Here is a 20798-nt window from a genome sequence, read left to right as displayed (position 1 = left end):
GCATTCATAGGCCTCACTTCGTACTGTAGGCAGTGGATCCCTCAATATGCATTTCTAGCGAAACCACTCATTCAGTTGACAACACAGGAGGCAGCGACTTCGACTGTCCTCCCTTGGACTCAGGAACATACACAAGCTTTTGAAAGCTTAAAGAAAGCTTTATGCCAAGCACCTGTTTTAGCAACACCATGTTACAGCAAACGTTTTACACTTTTTGTTACAGAACGAGAAGGTACTGCTTTGTCAGTACTCACGCAGGAACAAGCAGGATCACATAAGCCATGTGCTTATTTTTCCAGTACATTAGATCCCGTAGCTCAGGCTCTTCCTGCGTGCCTGAAATCAGTCGCAGCAACAGCTTTAGCAATCAGACAAAGCGATGCCATAGTGTTAGGACATCAATTGACAGTACAAGTACCACACGCAGTAGAGGTTCTCTTGAACCGGACCCAAACACAACACTTGACTATAGCAAGACTGACGGGTTATGAATTAACATTGTTCCAGCCACACATAGAAATCCGACGTTGTAGTACATTAAATCCTGCCACACTTTTGCCATTAAGTGGAACAGACCCATTGGCACATGATTGTATTGAAGTTATTACTATTACGACGAAACCCAGACAAGACTTGACAGATATTCCATTATCAGAACCAGACCTGACACTGTATGTAGATGGTTCATGTATGAGAACAAGTACAGGAGAGTTAGTGGCCGCTTATGCAGTCACAACAGACACTGAAATTATTGAAACAAATTGTATCGATACCTTGTCAGCTCAAGCAGCAGAGCTCATCGCTCTGACACAAGCCTGTATTCAAGCCAAAAATAAGAAAGTCAACATATACACAGATTCACGTTATGCATTCGGAGTCGTCCATGACTTCGGCGTGCTTTGGCGAGAGAGAGGTTATTTAACTTCTCACGGTGCCCACATCCAGCACGGTCCCCTTATTCAAGCTCTGTTAGATGCAATACATCTGCCGACTGCAATATCGATTATGAAGTGTAAAGCCCATACAAAAGTAACTGACATTATTTCTCAGGGTAACGACCTAGCTGACAGAACAGCTAAACAGACTGCTCAGAATCAGACTCGTCCAACTGACACGACAAAGACAATAGTTCCGACACCAACACACTGCATGACAGTTAAGGATCCCGCCCTTGATGTAATTGACATACAGACACATGCTACACCAGAAGAAATAAAGAAATGGACTGAATTAGGAGGGATCCAAACGGATCAAGGATGGATGACAAAGGGAAAATCTATATGGTTTCTCCCCGACTCAATGGTTCAAGTCATCATTAACACAATACATAGTCCAGCACACCTAGGAGAGAAAGCTATGCTAGACAGTATTCAACACATTTGGTTCAATAAACACTTGCGAGCAGCAGCTAAACAGAAAGTACGTACCTGCATGATTTGTTGTCAGTTCAATCCAGGAAAAGGCGTACCTGTAGAACAGGGTGGATTTCAACCCCCCGACAACCCTTTTGAAGTCCTCCAGATGAATTATATCCAGATGGAACGATGTCGAGGATTCAAATATGTCCTCGTAGTTGTATGCGCTCTTTCCCGGTGGACAGAGGCGTATCCCGTCTCAGATTACACTGCCCCGACTACCGCCAAACAGTTAGTTCGAGAATTCTTCCCACGATATGGTTTGCCCCGTGTCGTGTACTCAGATAATGGCCAGCCATTCTCATCCGAGCTAATGAAACACGTTTCACTCCTATTAGGCTACCAATGGAAATTCCACTGTGTCCGACATCCCGAGGCAGCAGGTCTCGTGGAGCGACATAATCAAACTCTGAAAATTAGACTGTCCAAAGTATGTAGAGAAAAAGGTGTCGACTGGATAGTAGCTTTACCGGTTGCGCTCTTTTACATGAGAATGGTAGCACACTCTCGAACAGGGCTATCCCCGTATGAGGTGATCTTCGGTAGACCACCAAATATGTGGGGGACGCCTATACCTCGTAAAATAACTGATGTTGATTGTAATATGCTGACAGATTACCTGGCTTCCTTGATGTCTGCACTACAATCTTGTCGTTCACAGGTAGCTGCAGCTTTTCCCGATAACACTGAGGTGAAGCCCCATGACGTGGTTCCGGGAGATATCGTATTTGTAAGGAATTTCGACAGAAGGAACCCGCTGGAGCCTCGCTGGCAGTCGCCTAAACTCGTCTTATTGACCACAAGGACAGCTGTGAAGATCGAGGGACGTAAAGGGTGGTTGCACTCGAGCCATATCAAAAAGTTTCATGGACTATCATCCGACTTGAATTATCAGCCCTGCATTCCCTCACAGACTGACTCAAAACTCCCCCTGGTTGATAACACCGAAAAACAAAACTATAAACTGAAACTAAGGTCTAGCAAGTCAGACAATTTGATTGTTTAAGTCCTCTCCAAGGTGAATCGGTTGAAGTTGTCTCTGACATGTATCCTCTAGACCGAAATAGAGAGAGAAATAGACAGGAACAGCTCAAGAAACAGGCGTACTGTAAATCACTTCGTAGTCACTGCATAGTGACATTATTGATTATGTTTTTTCTAAGTCTTCTGATTATTAGTGTCAGTATATTTTTACACATGTATTACCCTATCTCCAAGCGTGCTTTCAATGCTACTGCCGAACACTCTTTTAGCGAATTACCCCCACATGAGTTGTCCTATAGATTTGCGCTGCGCAACAACACATTCATTAGTATGTTACATCATTCTCATCAGACCAGCAATGCTACAAATTGTTGGATATGTGGCCGACTCCCTCCCTATCAGAAATACAAGGGAGTTCTGCCCCTCTTTCCGTATCCGTTCACACACAATGGCTCCTGTGGAGCATGGTTTAGTTTGATTAATTCCCTAGATTCAAATTCAGTAGTTTATCAAGACAACTGGGTTTGGGGAAACCTGAACCTAGTTTTACTTAAGGTCTGCTACCCTAACAAGGAGGGATTTCCCAAAAGAACAGGAACTGATCTAGAAAATGAAGTATATGGATTAGGTAACTTTACACTTAATCTCATGATCCTGAATGTTGAATCCGAAGCTACACCAATCTTGCCCGCTATGTCAGTATTTCCAGTTAGAGGCGAATTATGTGTAAGAAAGAATGGTTCAATACCCATGGGCCATAGTAAATGTACCACTGTAATAGAATTCAGTGATAAAGGCAAGTCTACATTTAGAGCTTCTCATCACTCCTACTTCATCTGTGGTCACACCGCATACATACGCCTACCCCTAGATTGGGATGGTACCTGTTACATTGCATTCCTTCTGCCACCTGTTTTCCTAGCCCCGCCTGATTACCATAGGAATACCCATTTAGTACACAATAGACAGCAGAGAGATCTCCCGATTGTCTACTACACTGAAACAGCATGGGAGCAATACACAGATTTCAATAAAGGTTTCTTTCCCTACATAGGTACAGTCACTAATAGTAAGCTGATACGTAGATTAACTAGAACCCTTGAAGCAGTAGTGAATGAAACTACTTCCGCCTTAGGCAACTTAACAGAGGAGCAGTCTGCGATGCGGATTGTTGTTCTTCAAAATCGTCTTGTCCTTGACGTCATTCTGGCCGATAGGGGCGGAGCTTGTAGGGTCATCGGATCAAGTTGCTGTGTTTTCATACCAGAAAACGCGCCGTCAGTATATAAAGCCATAACTCGACTTCATAAAATCGTAAGCCAGATACACCAGAATCCAGGCACCTGGACTTGGTCCGGTTGGTTCTGGAGCGTGTTGTCAGCCTGGGGATGGAGGATCCTATCCTTCCTAGGTATTGGCTTTCTCATACTATTCAGTTGTTGCTTGTGTCTACAATGTGGGCCAGCGATTTGTGGTCTGTGTGCCACATTGTGTATCCCGCCTTCAAATTTTCATTCAAGATCCCGGAAGAAGAAAGAAGAACAAATGATGCTATATGAACAGATTGATGGATTGATGAAAATGGATATTTCATAAGAGTCCGTAGGGGACAAGGAGGGAATGAGGAAATATGAATTTTATGACCAGTTATGTCCCCTATCTTAGACCCCAACGGCTCCATGTACATGCTACAAGTACATGTATGTTCCCTCTAGTTCCAGCTATGAAGATGCAAATACATGTGCGTCCAACGCCAACATGTCCTCTTTCAGATCCGCCATGAATGGGTCAAATAGTCCATTCCTAAGTATGATTGGCCACCGACTTTATATGGTTCACTTTTCACGTTTTACAGTTCGGGCGAGTAGGCCCTGAATTCTGTCATCAAGCCTTTTCCTGCTTCTGCCTCTGAAATGCTCCAGCCTGGACCTGCATCCGTGTCCATGAACTTTGTCTTACTCTCTGCGCGGCTAACGGTGCCTGACGCGGCCTGTTGCCTGCCAAAAACTGTATTCAGCCTTCAAGTTATCTGCTCCGCTCCTCACCCAATGCATTCCTGTCTAGTAGTTTAGGTAAACATCCTTCCAGCTACCGAGCAAAGGGCTCGGCCTTGCTGTCTTTATACAAGTAATTCATAGCCCCTGTTACCATGGAAGATTCCTGCCCCCTCGCATCTCGTGTAGACACATAGACGCTTGTACATGCACTAACAGTCAGTATAGAATAGATTCCGTCCGAGAGACCTTTCCTTTTGGATAAAACAGTTCCTTAAACAAAGATATTAGATATTATTTGGGAATAGGTTGACCTGACCCCCCAGACTTCTGTCTCCACATGTAGAGCTAAATGTCCATTCCCCTTCACCCTCTAGTTGCACGTCAATCACACGTCATGCGGCTGCGCGCGCATCTCTGCCAAATATTTCTGCTGACACTGCAGGATTCTCTTATGGATCCACCCACTTGTGACATCATTTTAAATGACGTTTCTAGTATACGCCTGTATTTACGCCTATTTTCATTACGTATGTGTATTCTTATCTGTATTATCAGCTGTTACGCCTCCTGCATCTGTCTTAATGCAATGCTTTCCCTATATATATTGTTACTTGTCAATAATGTATTGCCTATCCCTTCCTGAACCTTCGGGGTGATGGAATAAGATTGCCTAGTTCGAACTATAATTCCTTTGTAAGGAATAAAGCCCTTTTCAGAACCTCTAATACCACGGATCCTGCCTCTTATTTTGACTGAGTTATTCTTACTAGACTTTACCGCATAAAAAATAGTACAGGTAATTTAAATATTTACCACAGCGCGCACAGACACACCCCAGGTACCGCCAACATGACTTAGCACAAATACAGCAGGAGATATAATGCACTTCCTACAGAGGCGGCAACAGTTCAGGTAGGTTAACAGACCTCCAGATTCTACGATAACTGTATGTACAGCCCTTTCCCTAATCTATGGTCTTCGCGGACAGCCGCACCATTCTCTATAGGAGTTGAAGCACCTAACTCTGACTTCTCATACAGATAGAGGATTCCCTCAAGCTGCACCTCATGGGACACTTATCCCGCTCTATATAGGTAAGCACACGCCATGCCGCATTTTAACACAGTGACCTGAGGTCTTGCCATCAATGGTTTACCTAGAATAATGTATACGCTTACGCTCATTATACTGCGTTACTCTACCACTATACCAACCGACTTCACACTGGCTGTGAAACCAGTGCGCCGGGTCCTTGACCCAGTTTTTGACCCAACGTAATGCAATATGAGTTTGTCTGTCAATGCCGGCATAATCGACATCACGCCATGATCTCTACTGAGATTATTTTATGTTTAAATGTATGTTCATCCTCCTGAGCGTCACTATTACACCATATATTGATAGCTCACCACCCATAAAGCTGCTGGAAATCACAGTAGTTGATAACTATCACAAGCATACGGTCGACCAATGGGGGACCTTTGCTCCTTTCTCCAACTACACCCTTCAGCAAGGGTTTATACATGCTTCTCCATTTTTTTTCGTTTTGTCTCCTTTGTCGTTCCAGTTTATTCTTCTTTAACTAGTGGCACTACGTCTAACGGAGAGGCCACTACACCACACTAGTACCCACTGCACTTTTCCATGAAGAAGCGCAAAGCATCTCCTGAGACCACGAACTGCACGAAACAGGTTGACCTACAAAATGACCAGTATGGATATGACACTCATCTAGCTACCAAGGGCCATTGTCACCCTCAAGCAGCACAACCTTTGTTTTTTTTTTTACTGATGACAGAGTGGCTATCTCTTATTAAATTCACTAGCTACCCCTCCATCCATCTTTTAACTTCACACTAGAAAACCTCTGCCACTCATATTCGCACACCCCCTTACGGCATTATCACTTGAAAAGATTGACAAAGCAACCCTTCGTGGGACCCATAGGGCATTGCAGCGCCAGCCCGACAAGAAGCATTGCCAAATGATGGAAGCATGACATCCTTCGGGGTGTGTGAGGGCGCCAAGACAAGGACACACTGTCCCCAGACACCATAATTTGAACAACTCTAGCCTCCGCCTTCCTTCTCTACCTTTTTCATAAAGGAACTGTGGCTCCCACGAGCGACGATTCTAGTTTTCAGAAGCACGAGTCACTAGACCTGGATCCAGCTCCTTGTCCCAGACTCCCTTTATCTTGTGTAGTAACAGACCAGGCCTTAAAGTACTGCTTCACATGCTTGCTTGTGTGAACAACTCTGGGTGAACGCGGAGCCCAGGTCTTTGTCCCCTGGTGGTCTGAAGGCTGACGGAATCAGGCCCAATCTTGTCAACTTTTGTGTTGCCTTGGAAATGGAGTGTAACATCCGGTCCACGACCTTGCCTAGTGAGGTGAGGGCATATAAAAGGCCAAAGTATATAAAAAACAAGACAATGCAAACTGCCGCAGTATAAACCATTTGAAACTGGTCAGTATGCAAGTTTGGCAACGGTACGAGGCACGCCTCCAAGGGGCCTCTCTCTGATCTGACCCAAATTAAAGGCGGAGTGGGCCTTCTCGACTCAAAGTGAGAGAGTTATGTTGCCGCACTCACTGGCAGCAGTACTGAAATAGCATTCAGTGAGCACGCCAAAATACATTTTGCAGTACAACATTGATGCTTTATGTAGCAAAGCTTTTCCCAATCATTGACATTGAATGGAAAAACCTTTGATACACCATGCCCGGAGATCCGTATTGAGTCACGACTTCCGTTGCACCCTGCTCTAACCTGCTGTAACATTGTTCCTGGATTAGAGCCCCGGCCATCGTTATGTTAAAGAGTTTTTGTATAGCGCCTATCACCGCCGGTCTCTAAGTGCTTAAAACAGAAAGAACATAACGTACAGTCACTCCGAAACCCCATGCCGTCTCTGATTAGGCCGAGGAGATAGCTTTCCTAAAAAGGAACGTCTTAAGTTTTTTCCTGAAGGAGAGTAGCTGTGAGTCCTCCTTCAGATTAGCCGGTAGCTCATTCCAGAGTTGTGGAAGAATCACCGAAAAGGCATTGCCTCCTTTGGTCTTTAATTTAAATCTGGGTTGAAACAGATTGGAGGCCTGACCTGAGCGTAAGGTTCTGGCCGGGACGTACCTCTTCAGGCGCTGCTTGATGTACTCTGGGGCTTTGCCAAAGAGTGCCTTATGGGCCACGCAGAGACATTTAAATTGAATCCTAAGCTTCATGGGCAGCCAATGCAGCTTCCAGAGGAGTGGAGTTGCATGGGAATTTCTCGGTAAGCCGATATGTGGGAATATTCGTAGCTAAAAGGGGCCTTCATTTACTCTCTTGTTGACATAAAAGTGCAGAGCTTGTTAACTCATTGTGGCGTCTTTTGGGGACTGTTAACAAATAATGGTTATTGCCATACAACGCAGTGGTACTCATGTTATCGACCTAATAAGGATGAAAGGTGGAGTGGGCTCACGAGGATTGAACCTGTGACCCTGGGGCCAAAACGATCCCAAGAGTGGATTGATTAATCCACCAAAACAAGCACAGAAAAATCCGCCCTCGCACATTGTAATGTTTGAGAATCTAGCATATTCAACTTTAAGAACAAACCGTCCGAAAAGTCAAAGAAAATGCTAAAAGCTACAATTGAAAACAGCAAAAAAATGAAAAAAGTTGCAGAATCACATTACGTACTAATAAAAGAAAACTACTGAGATCCCGAGAACCGCATGAAAGAATTGTGATCACGAGGGGTACCTTGGCATCACGGACAACGGGAGGGAGGGTGGTCAAGGAGAAGGCACGGGGAACGGGATGGGGAGAAGGCATGGACAACGGGAGGGTGGGGGGAAAGCATGGACAACGGGAGGGTGATCTAGGGTTGGGGGAAGGTACAGACAACGGGAGGGAGGGGGTAGGGAACAAGGCACAACAACAGGAGGGAGGGGAGTAAAGAAGGCACCAAAGCATGTCATGCCTGCAGAAGGAGAACCTCATTAAAGAAAATAGTGCTCAAGGTCTAAATAACACATACTGTGTAACAACCAAAGTAAAGGGGCCAGTCGCCATGGGAGGTGACAAATGAAGAGGAGGTGACAAATGGAGAGGAGGCGTTACTAAGGAGGGACTAACAAGCTTGTTGATGAATCAGAAGCCAGCATTTACGATAGACAATGACACAAGCCAATGGTAAATATGGCTGGAGAGTGGGCAGGGCTTCTATTCCCTACTCCTCTACAATAAGTCTTGCAGAGCAGTACATGCGCGCTGGCTCTAGGCTCAACCTAAAAAGGAAGGTTTAAGCTTGGCAAACGGGTAATTTTGCCAAGTTGAATTGGCTGTAATGGCAGGCGCGAGACATGTTTTGAAGGGCTACTTAAGTGGGCCGCACAATAGGTGCTGCACGCCTACTAGTAGCATTTAATTTACAGGATCTGGTTACATGCAGTACTACTCTACTATAGACCTTCGAGTACATTAAATGTGCCAACAGGGTGTAAGCCAATTTTACCATGTTTGGGGGTGGGGTGAGCACAAACACTTTAGCACTGGTAAGTGCACAAAGTCCAAAGACCAAAAAAACAAATTTCGGCAAACAGGAGGGAAGTAGGAAAAAAATTTAGGGGGGGGCGGGGGAGATCACCCAAAGGCTAACAGGTCTAGCAGCAGGGCACTTTCATCAGGAATAAAAGAGGAAAAAGTGATCACTATTTAAGAATTAGATACTGAAACTCCAAGGGGTAAAGAGTAGCAATAATGATCTTAGTTCATAGAATTTTTCCCTTAATTGTGCAGCACTGAAAGAATGGGTCTACGATACGATCCGAGATGTGAAAATAAAATTATCATGAGCTACGAATATGGAAAAAAGTTGTATGATGGAGTTTTAAACAAGTGACAAGATATGTAATGCTGGTAGTCTATCTTGATACTAAAACGGATCAACAGATAACCACTAAAAAAGGGCACAAGCTTCAACATAAGGTTAATGGGGAGCAAAGGGGTATAATCTAAATTGTGATTTAGGAAGAACACAAATAACAATCAACTATTATTGCGACTTTTGTAATCTATACAAATATGCTTTATTTAAATTGGTTACACAGAACCCATGAATCGTGTGACATGCTAGAGCCTATAGTATTAGGAACTATCCTTGCGTTTAATTCTTTGTTGCCCCTCCCGGTATCAACGTGCATTGTTTTTGAGCACCCTCCCACAGTATGGTACAATAGCAGTTTACAATGTTACTAATCACGAATGTGTGACCCAAATATACTTACTAATACTTTAAGGTTTTAAACCTGAGACACTGTTGGTCTGTCAAACCAAGGTGACTGTTCCCAGGACTGGTGGTCTTGGTGATAGAAGCAAAAATCCACTCCTTTACATGAACGAATGTTCTTTTTTTTCTTTCCCTTTCCTCTTGGTCTTCTTCTGCTTGCTTAGCCTAGTTCTGAATGATGAATGGGCATCTAGGAGGATGAGGCATGAATAACTTCATGCACCAATAAGCCATCAGATGGACAACAGGTACCCAATTTGCAAAAGTCCAGAGAATATCTGGCTACCCTGCACATACTTGTGTATTTGCCCAGATTAATTTCAATATTACGCAAAGAACACCAAAATATGGGTGTCAAAAGCTCTTCCATTTTCTTCTTAATTAGAACTGAAAACAATCTATTCATTTGGCCCCTCTGCCACCATGCCTTCAATATTCAATGCTAGGTCTGGCATGTACCGATTTTTCTCACTGATTACTTGCATTCCCAATGGGGCAGTTCCTTCAGTTTTTACAATAACCTCATTGCGTCTTATCACTTTCTATAAAGTATCCAACCTACTAGCATCCCAGCACATTCCACATGGGGCAAAATGTTATACTACTTGGTGCACCAGTGTGTTCTAGGTTACATACCAAGCACTTCTTAAAAGCATTTCTTTTGTAAAATAGCAACCAACACACACATTCGTTAGTATTATATGACTACGTTGGGGGCGTGGTTTGGACGCCGAGAGAGAGATGGCGGCTCTGTGATTCTCTCTGCCCGTGCGGTCATCAATTAACGGAGGTGGGACGTGTCTTACCGCTCCAACACCACTACACGTCGTGGAATTGGTAATCGGAATGTGAGGGGAACATTTGAAGGGCACGCTTGAGGATTTTTGATGCTGGGAAGCGGTGTTTCCGGCGCTCCGAATGTTCCGCTCCGGTGGCTGTGGTGAATGAGGCGGACAAAGGGACCGTGTGGCTGCCCAGAGTGTCGGCGGAAGGGCTTATAAGACTCCCGATTGGAATCGGTAATGATTGCTGGGAGCTGTGGTGGAAGGTCAGTGCTCGGAGGGAATCGTGAGTAAAGCAGTTGTTGTCGGGCGGCTTCAGACGCGGGAGGAATCACTGGCGCTTTCGCGCACACAAAATGGCGGCACACGCTCCTTAGACGGGGAATCTCCACTGAAGTGCAACGGCGCCCGAGGAGCAAGATGTGCTTAACGATGATTCTCCGTCAACTAGTGAGACTCATAAAGACATAAAGCTGGGCGCCACTAGCGACCAAAACAGGGCGGATGGATCGTACGATTTAGACTGTCTGCCTCAGACGCTGTTGCTGTTAACCGGTGAACGCTATGGGAGGTAGAAATGGGTCAGTTTATCCATCTAATCAGTAGCGGCTGGCGCTTAAATAACTCTCCTAATAGTGGTAATATCGGAATGAGGATGAGACTGTGTAGAACTTTGATTTTAAGCCACTAACAACAAGATAGAACTCGGCTGTGTCTGGTATAGCACATGAAAGCAGGTCCTGCGCTACATCATGAGGTCCTAGACCTAAAACTCAGTGATATCTTCCCTTAGACCTGTGTGACTCACGCCCATTCCTAATACACGGATGCATCAAGTAGCTGCGCAATTCAGCTGTTTGGAAGGCACTCTAGAACAAATGCAACTGTTGGGCTGAGATCATGTATATACTCGTGCAAGGCCTTGCACACACTTGTTGGCTCCCAAAATGGCGGCGCAAGCTTCCGGCCTCATATGAAAGTGCGCACTTCCTCACGGCGAATTAACAAACACACAGGAAGCGGACAGGTAGAGCGATCATGTTGCCACGCGTGGGTGGATTTAATTGATCATTGTGCATTTAATTGCATTAGGCTAGCAGAAGAAGTCGGAGAGGCCGGCGATCGTAAGCACTCCATAGGGGACGGCTGGAAACACAAGGAGACCGTCTATAACGACCAAGGAATCTGCGCGACAAGCAGCCATGGCAGATAATAAAGAATTAACGAAAAGCCTGAAGAGGCTCAAATCTGACCAGTCGAATCCAAATTCACCCAGCAAAGGGGGGAAAAGCAACCCTGACCCGATAGAAATGATACTTAACAGACTAGATGAAGTAAGGGATCTGGCAAAAGCGACCAAAGAAGAAGTAGCAGCGATCAGGCAAGATAACCGCGACACCAATGCAAAGCTGATAGAAGCAGAATCAAGGATTAGCAGACTCGAGGACATGGAAGTCAAGTCATGTAATGCCATTAAGCGCCTATGCATAGCTGCGGATCAAACAACACGGAAACTCGTGGAGTTGGAGGACAGGAACAGAAGGGGGAATCTACGTATTTTTGGAATTCCGGAAGGTTCGGAGGATCAACATGGGAGCTGTGTGGCCTTTTTGGAATCTTGGTTCACCCAAGCTACTAACATGACCTTCCATCACCCGCTTGAATTTGATAGGGCCCATAGAGTGCCGGGCAGAATAAATAAGAATCAAAAAGGACCTAGAGCTATTGTTTGTAAGCCACTACGCTACCAACATGTAGAGCTAATTCTCGGCTATATGCGTAAAAACAACCATATACTGTGGAAATCTGATAAAATCTACATTTCACAGGATTACAGTAAAGAGACGGTGGACGTCAGGAAGGCGTTCTTGGCACTCCGACCGCTGCTGAAGAAAAGGGGCTTCCAATATGGGTTCATGGGCCCAGCAAAGTATCGTGTGATTATCCAAGGCTCTCCGCACATTTTTTCAGATCCCCTGAAACTGAAACGCATGCTAGATGGCCCGGAAGACTTAGACATGGAAACAAGTAACCCCGAGGGTGCAGCGGACCAGGCCTCGGCCTCAGGTTACAAGTGGACGATCTTTGCCCACGCATTCCATGCGATTTTCATATGTGCTTCTTTTCCTTACTGTGGAGGGGTATTGAAAGTACGATTCTCTGCTTAAGTTCACTCACCATTGAGTGGCCTTTTGGTTGAATGCAATTGTTATTGATCTTTTTGATATGTAGTATGTTTCCATTAATGCCTATCAATATGATGAGCGTCAAGTACTAAGGATCTGACTACTAGTGGGTATGTTTAACATGAGGTGTTAAGAAGGGTTACGTTAGTTGCTTAATATTAGTTTTTGTAACTCGCTCTAAGACCAGCAGAAGAGGTCCCTGGATGTTGGTCCTTGGATGTAGGTTTGTCTATGTTACCCTGGTTAGCATCATGCCTCAGGTCGACTGTGTTAGTTCCTCTGTTCCACACTTTTTCTGAAATGGTCACGCACGGGGAGGCTGCAGCGCAATCTCTCTCCAGTCACCATGCCTACTACGTACAGTTGGGGTGGGGAGGGTGGGGGGTTGAGGGGTTTTTGGGTCGGGTGTGTGTTCAATGTTTTTTGCTTTTGCTTCCTCGTGCTTGCATAGTCTTCATTGCTTTAATGCTCGGTGGTGGGGGAGGTGATGGGCTCTACTATCGCACTAACTGTGTGTGCCATGTGAGATATATAATTACCGCTATGAAGACGCGACCTACTGATGTCACATAGTGCAATTAGTTCTCCGTTGGGAGTATGTAATGTGGACAAATTGAAGATATTATCTCTTAATGTTAAAGGTCTGAACCATTCTGTCAAGAGACAAAAGATTTTAGACTATGTAAAGAGAATGAGAGGTGACATTGTTTTGCTTCAGGAGACGAAGCTTGAGGCTAAGCAGTTCTACCATCTGAGGAATAAGTTTTATAATGAGATTGTGGGCGCTGAGGCTGTGAACAAAAAGAATGGTGTTCTGGTACTTGTTGCGAGGAAATCTAAGGTAGAGATTCTGTCCTCCGAAGCGAGTGCTGACGGGAGGTGGGTTACGGTCAAACTAAGTAGGGATAATACAGAGTTTTATGTTACGAACATATATGCTCCTAACACTAGTGAACTCAATTTCTGGGAGGATCTGAATAGGCACATTGAGAATATCCCGGATAATGCTGTTCACATATTGGCCGGGGATTTCAATCTTCCAATGGATGCAACTTTAGATAGAGACTCACACTGTCCCTTCAAAACAAATAAATCACATAAAGCTTTCCTCAATTTGTGTCAACGCTTTCACTTGGTGGATACATGGAGGCTTCAAAATCCCACAGGGAGAGACTATACTTTTTACTCCTCACCACATGCTTCGTACTCCCGAATCGATTACATCCTCATAACACAGAACGGGGTCCCTAGAATAGAGTCTACTACCATAGAACCCCGTGTAATATCTGACCACTCTTGCATCTCCTTATCCATTGCTAATGTTAAACCCTCCTCTCGTCAGACGTCTTGGCGTTTGAATGATGAAATCCTTAATAGTGATAAGCACCGGTCCACAATACAAGATGCGATTTCTTCTTACCTGCAGATTAACAAAGAGGGGGACACATCTGATCTCATTAGGTGAAAAGTACCATAAGGGGAGTGTGTGTCAAAATCAGGTCAGCAATGAACAGAAATTATAATGCGAATTTGGAGTCCTTGGAGAGTGAAATTGTAAACCTAGAGAGTAAACACTTAAAGGATAGGGATGATATGTCTCTTTATGCTTTGGCAAATAAAAAATATGAATATAATAAAATAGTTAGCGAGAGAGCGGGAGTTTGGCTTGATAAAAGAAGGAGATTTAAGCTCTGTGAGTCTAATAAGGCTGGCAAGAGCCTAGCCTCGTACTTGAAGTTTAAGGCTCAGAAGAATTCTATTAGTGTCATTAAAGATGCCTTAGGGTCCTCACATTCGGACCCAGACAAAATAACAGAGGTGTTCAGAGTATTCTACGAAGACCTTGATGCAAAGAATAAAACGGTGGAGGAAGACAGGATTAAGAAGTATTTAGATGAATGCGATCTCCCACAGCTCTCTGCTGAGGACCAGTTTGGTCTCAATGGCCCGATTAGTACTCTAGAGATAGAGAATGCAATTAAAAATCTGAAAACAGGGAAAGCACCAGGACCGGATGGCTTTACGGCTAAATTTTACAAAACCTTCCCCTCCCTATTAGTCGAACCCCTCCTACATCTATTTCAAGAAATAAATAACTCTGGTGAGGTCAGAGGCACACTGGCTGAAGCAATAATTGCAGTACTTCCTAAAGATGGGAAAGACCCGTTGCTCCCGAAAAATTATAGGCCTATTTCACTGATTAATATAGACTGTAAGATCTTGGCTATGATACTTTCCGCTCGCCTCCAGAAGGTCCTTCCCCAGTTAGTCCACCCATCTCAAGCAGGCTTCCTTAAAAATAGGTTGTCCAGTGACAATACAAGGATTTTGGCACATGTCTTAGAAAAAGCGAAACTCCTAGGCACACCCACAGCAGCAATAACACTAGATGCTGAAAAAGCTTTTGACAAGGTTGACTGGTCCTTCCTTGAAGCAGTCCTACATAAATTCAATTTAGGGGAATCATTCACAAGACTGGTAATGTCCCTATATTGCTGCCCTTCAGCAAGAGTTAGGGCTGGTGGATCTTTCTCCTCCGCCTTCTGTTTAAAGCAAGGCACGAGGCAGGGATGCCCCCTGTCTCCTTCATTGTTCTTATTGGCAATTGAGCCGTTCTTATATCATAAGAAATGATCCTCAAATCGCAGGTATTCCGTTTGGGGACTGCACTGTTAAATTAACGGCGTATGCGGACGATGTGCTTGTTCTGTCAGAGAGAGCTGATGAGGCCATACCTGCACTCATGTCTGATATTGAGGAATTTTCCAGAGTTTCTGGGTATAAACTCAATAAAGACAAAACGGAGGTCAAACTCCTGAACAATATTGGTGATAAAGGAATCATTGGGGACTCCGGTCTTACATGGCAGCCTCAGTGCTTTAAGTATCTGGGGTTAGACTTTGATAAAGACTTGATCTCCACACTGAAAATAAATGAAGAACTGACTCTTAAAAAGATATCCACATTGCTGGAAGGGTGGTCTCCAAAATTCCTCTCCTGGTGGGGTAGAGCGGAGACGCTCAAAATGATGTCTACTCCGTTGGTTAACTATCTGGCCAGCATGCTCCCTATGATGTTTTCGAACAACTTTGTTGCTAAGGTAGATCAACTGTTTGGTAGTTTCCTGTGGCGGGGTAAGAAAGCCAGGGTATCACTAAAGAAGCTGCAATTGGCAAAAGATAAAGGCGGCCTGGGTCTCCCCTCGTTCAGGAACTATCAGACAGCATTTCTTTGTAAACAGGGAGCTCAGTGGTTGATAAAATCCCCAATTTATACACCAATATGGGTTAATATTGAGGAGTCGCTAGTGGATCATGCGCCTCTTGAAACCCTTCTTACTATGGACCTGTCGCATTTACCACACTCCAAATATATCATGCTAAATACTAGACGGGCTTTGCTCAGACTCGACCAAACACATAAAACGAAGTTGACATTCCCTAAGTCATCCTTTATGTCCCTGTGGAGAAATTCCCATCTCAAACATAATGGCAGTAGACTATTCTGGGAATCATGGTCCAAGAAGGGCATTAACTTGGCGAAGGATCTGTACGATGATAAAGATCCACTCCCGTTCTCGACCTTGCAACGGAAGTATGATCTTACTCCGATGGATTTTTATGACTTCTTGAAAATCAAAGCGATACTAACCGCTCGTAATTTCTCTCCATATACACCATGGTTAATATTTCATCTCCCACATCTTATGTATGCGGGCCACTTCGTTTCGAGGGTGTACAAACTATTATTGCCCTTGCCCAAGACAAATCACAAAAAGGTGGAATCGAAATGGGAGGCTGAGCCGAATCTAACAGGCATAACTTTTGACTGGGATGAGATCCACAAGATGGCCCTTACACACAAAGTATCACCCATCCTATTCCAAACAAAATACATGCTAATTAACAGAGCATTTTGGACGCCGGATAAGCTTTTCAAATGTAAATTAAGGGATTCTCCTACATGTTGGAACTGCCAGTCAGGTTCTGGTGATCTTGCACACATGCTATTCAACTGTCCTTCTCTAAGAGTATACTGGGGGAAAATATTTGACTGCATTTATCACGTGTTCAAGATAAGGCCTGTACGGGGCTTTGTATATGTAATTTTAGGGGCGCTTGACCCACAAATATCAACTGATCAAGATCGCCAGCTCTTGGATTTGATGCGAACATTGGCATGTAAAGTGGTTCTATGCAAATGGAAAAGTGCAAGTGAGGTAAGCTTCAAAATCTGGCAGGAGTGGTTATCATTTCTGAGAGGTGCTAATAATCCGGCACTACAAGCATCTACTTGGAGCCCGTCTAATAGAAAGCTTTGGAAATCATTGGACGCATCCTCCTTTCACTATGAGCCGCCTTGAGGTATTATATTGTGGTCTGGATACATTGGCCGGTGATATTTAAGAGTACGTTTGTGATCATCCACTAGAGCCTAAATCGCCACATCCTCACATTGAGCGTTGTATATATATCTGTATATCGATGATGCAAGCAAGAGTTAATTTACTTTATATTATTTGTTCTTTGCTTTTTGCTTTTATAATTGTTCAGCAATAACTGAAATCGAATCATTTCTGTAACGGAAGACTTATTGTATTGTCTTTACTTTTGTTTTTCTACTTCAATAAAACGACTTGAATTAAAAAAAAAAAAGTATTATATGACTACATTTCCATCTAAATAGTTGCCACTACGGATTCCTCATCCTCTCAACATGGGCAGCGTTCACAAAGGCAGCCAAATTTTCATCACCATCTCCAGCCCCCCCGTTTTCAAAATTAAATAAAAATGCTAGTAATTTGTTTCCAAAGTTCAAACCCCAAAATGTATGTAGATGGTCCATTATTCAAGTAAAATGCTACCAAGCTCTAATTGCCTTAACTTCATTTTCAGCAGTAACACTTGGGGGTGTTTTTCTCTTCTATATGCCTCCAGTTCTCTCCTCTAAACTTCCACCTAATTTCAATTCATAAACCTTTCTCTGATCAGTTTAACAAACCTACTTAAGTTCAGTTTGCATGAACTAAGTTTCCATTTTTGTATATGCCTTAGACCCCTATTAATTTGAAATTCCCAAATACTTCCACATTGCTATTACTGTGCACACCTTTTCAAGTGTTCATATACCATAAACACAGTGTCAACGTTCTGGGAAAACAATAGTAGTCAATGGAATGACAAGGAAGTGTGCGTGGAAACATATGGATGCATGCAACAATGTATGACGACATTATAAGAAACAAAATCCGATAGAAAGAAGGCATAAAATCATGTAATGCATTAAACATCTGGTATTTAGCGCCAAAATGCCCCAAGGGGGAAACATGCACGTTACAAATACACATGCTGTGTTATTAACTGACAAGATAGGCAGAGATTGAAGGTCATACCATTTCTAGCTCCTCTCTCAAGGCACAGATGGCTCTTTCGCGACTAGAGACAAGCTCTTCCAGGTATTGATATCTCAGTTTCTTCCTCGCCCGGCATTCTCTGGCGCTCTGGCGACTTCTCTCAAGTTTTGCCTTTAAGTCAATCTTGGCAGGCTTGCGACCGCGCTTTCCAGGTTTCTTTACTTTTCCCCCAAAGACCTGTGGGAAGGCAACAGCATTAAAACAGGTCTTGACTAGACACCGGAAAACAATCATTACTTAATCCAGTTATTTGCTGTTGCAAAGTACTCCTGCTTAACACCATCAAATCACTCCTTATAGCAACTGAGTAATCTTGAAAGTATTTGGCTTGCATTAATTTATTCTTTTTCTGGCATAGAACTGTGAATTTCGTCTTCACAGTAAGTTATGAGTCACATTTCAATTAGAAACAGTAACTGTAGCAGGTATTCGACAGCTAAGAGATCATGAAAATAATAATTATGGTTTTTCTTTACTGCTAAGCAAACACTTGGGAAATGTAATCTAATGGGCTTTACCCGTAGAGATTTTCACTTTTCTGGGGCACAATGGCTCCAAGAGGCGGCTTCTCCACGTGGGTGGAGGGGGGGGGGGGGGGGCGGGGGAGCGTCGCCCCATAGCTTTCTCGTTGCAAGAGAAGCAGACATATCAAATGGTATTATTATAATTTTATGTTTCTGCTTCTCGCACTGCGAGAAATCAGAAGAAGGGTTTGGTTGGGGTGGGCGGTTGGGGCAGATCAGGGAGGAGTGGCTAGCCCAATGTTGTGGGCACTGACTGTTTTGTCAGCCCCTGGGCCGACCAAACCAGTCATGCACACTCCCCCGTTTTTTCCATGTAGGCTGCATGGAGAAAACAGCCTCCCCATAGACGCCTGTGCGGTCGGCGTTCCAGCCAATCAAAACGCTGCCATTGCAGCATGGAGATTGGCTTAGGGGAGGAGATGGAGGCTGCCTAAGGCTGCTTCCTGTGAGCAGAGAGAGAAGACGTGAGGTGGGACCAGAGGCGAGGGTAATTTTGATATATTTTATTAATTATTAAATTAACCACCCCATCCCTCCACCCCCGAGTCATGCCGGCCGCAACAGGCGGTCCCTAGTTTAATATGCAATTAGGAGAGAAGAGTGATGTTAGAAATGTGATACTGCCTACACCTATGGCCTCTTGGTTGTAGTCCGTCTTGAGGGGATGCAGGTGGACTTGACTTTAGGCAACCTAAGGGCATCCACCTGGTACCGTTCTAGGGATCTTGCAAGTGAGACAGCTTGTGAGAATATATCTAGAGGGAGGTGGGGGGGTGAGGGCTGTATTAAAGAGAGCACTACCCCATCCTGGAGACAGATGTGATGAGGTTGAAAGTATCCGTGTGGGTCAGGTGGTGGTGAGTGAGTGAGTGAGTGAGTGAGTGAGTGAGTAAACATGTACCTTGGGGCTGGTTCTCTGGGCTCCGGAACTGCACTGCAATCTGCAGGAGCAGAGCCAGTGAATATGGATGCTGAGAGATCAATTTGAACTTTTCAGCCTTCTATTTCCCCCACAGAAGATTCCCAAATAAGGACTAAGAGCTGCATCAAGGAAAAGCAACACTTAAGATACAACCACATCTGGAGGGCTTTAGCATCTCCTGACTCAGATCAGAATAACAGACTTGTTCCCCGAGGAAGGGGAGAAAGCCTGAAGATTACATCCGGACAGGGGAAACTCAAGAGCTCAAGCTGCATCCTGGAGACATGAGCCACTCTTGCTCCTTTAGAAACTCACCCAGCATGAAAGGTGGCAGGGTCACATAGTTCCTGATGGGTCTGGTGCTTGTGGATGCCTGCATCTCGGTCTTTGTTTCTGGGTGTTCTAGAGGGGAGTGATACAATAATGTATCTAAACTTTGGGGTAAGCAAAACTACACACTTCTGGTGGCGAGGGTCTCCACTTTCGTAGCTCTCAGGCTGAAGTGCCATCTATGCAGCAAAGAAGCTGGGCTCTACAACAGGGATGAGTATCAGGGGATAGACATGACAGGTCAATCTGGAAGAGAGACTAACAGCGGCAGGAGCTGTGCTCAAATCGCCCACTGCAAGTCTACAGTGCACCAGAAACTGACTTGGTCTCTTTACCTGCACCAAGGGAGGGAGGCTTGCTTGTCCTCTTATATCATCGACTAAAACACTGCATCCAGAAGGAGCAAGAAGCTCAATCTTGAGATGTCACAGTAGCTTTGGCTCTACAAGAACCATATGAGGAGCTGGGGGTCAACTCGACTATGCTACAGAGTCTCTTGCCTACAAGATAGTTTGTATGTCAGAAGACTGGCACCCCTTCCCTACACTATGATAACCAGCATCCAGCTGAAAAAGGTTGCCAGTCACAAGGTTTTTCTGCATTACCCAAACAACTCATGTAAGGTCACAAAAAGGCGATCTCCACATGGGAGTTTGGGGGTCCTAATGTAGGGAACCTTACCAACAGAGATGTTGCTCAGGATCGCTCCTGGTGGCTGAAATCCTGTATTCACCTCTCGATTTTTTCCTACTTAATAAAACACAACCAATATGAGGGACTAGCTACTGAAGTTAGCATACAGAGCGCAAAACCTAGATAAAGGAATGAGAAAAAGAGAAACCAGAAAAATATGCAAGAGAATGAGAAGTATGGGTGAGAGAAAGATATAGATCTGACAAAAACAACCGGCAGCAATGACAGAATCAGAGATAGCTGCGAAGGGATAACTGTGAGAGGGTGTCTGACAA

General features: G+C 44.4%; 1 protein-coding gene across 2 annotated transcripts in view; it reads right to left on the bottom strand.

Moving 5' to 3' along the window:
• The window catches only part of CREBL2 (cAMP responsive element binding protein like 2), a 294140-nt gene that overhangs the window by 172773 nt on the left and 100569 nt on the right, over nucleotides 1–20798 (bottom strand). For both annotated transcript variants that reach the window (XM_085652104.1, XM_085652105.1), the window contains exon 2: nucleotides 18034–18231. In XM_085652104.1, coding sequence (XP_085508230.1) covers nucleotides 18034–18231 — 198 coding nt within the window. The remainder of the gene's footprint in view (nucleotides 1–18033; nucleotides 18232–20798) is intronic.

This window comes from Triturus cristatus, chromosome 4_1, assembly GCF_964204655.1.
Source record: "Triturus cristatus chromosome 4_1, aTriCri1.1, whole genome shotgun sequence".
In the NCBI taxonomy this organism is placed as follows: domain Eukaryota; kingdom Metazoa; phylum Chordata; class Amphibia; order Caudata; family Salamandridae; genus Triturus; species Triturus cristatus.
Note: the sequence above shows the minus strand (reverse complement) of the source record. Positions and strands in the feature narration are given on the sequence as shown.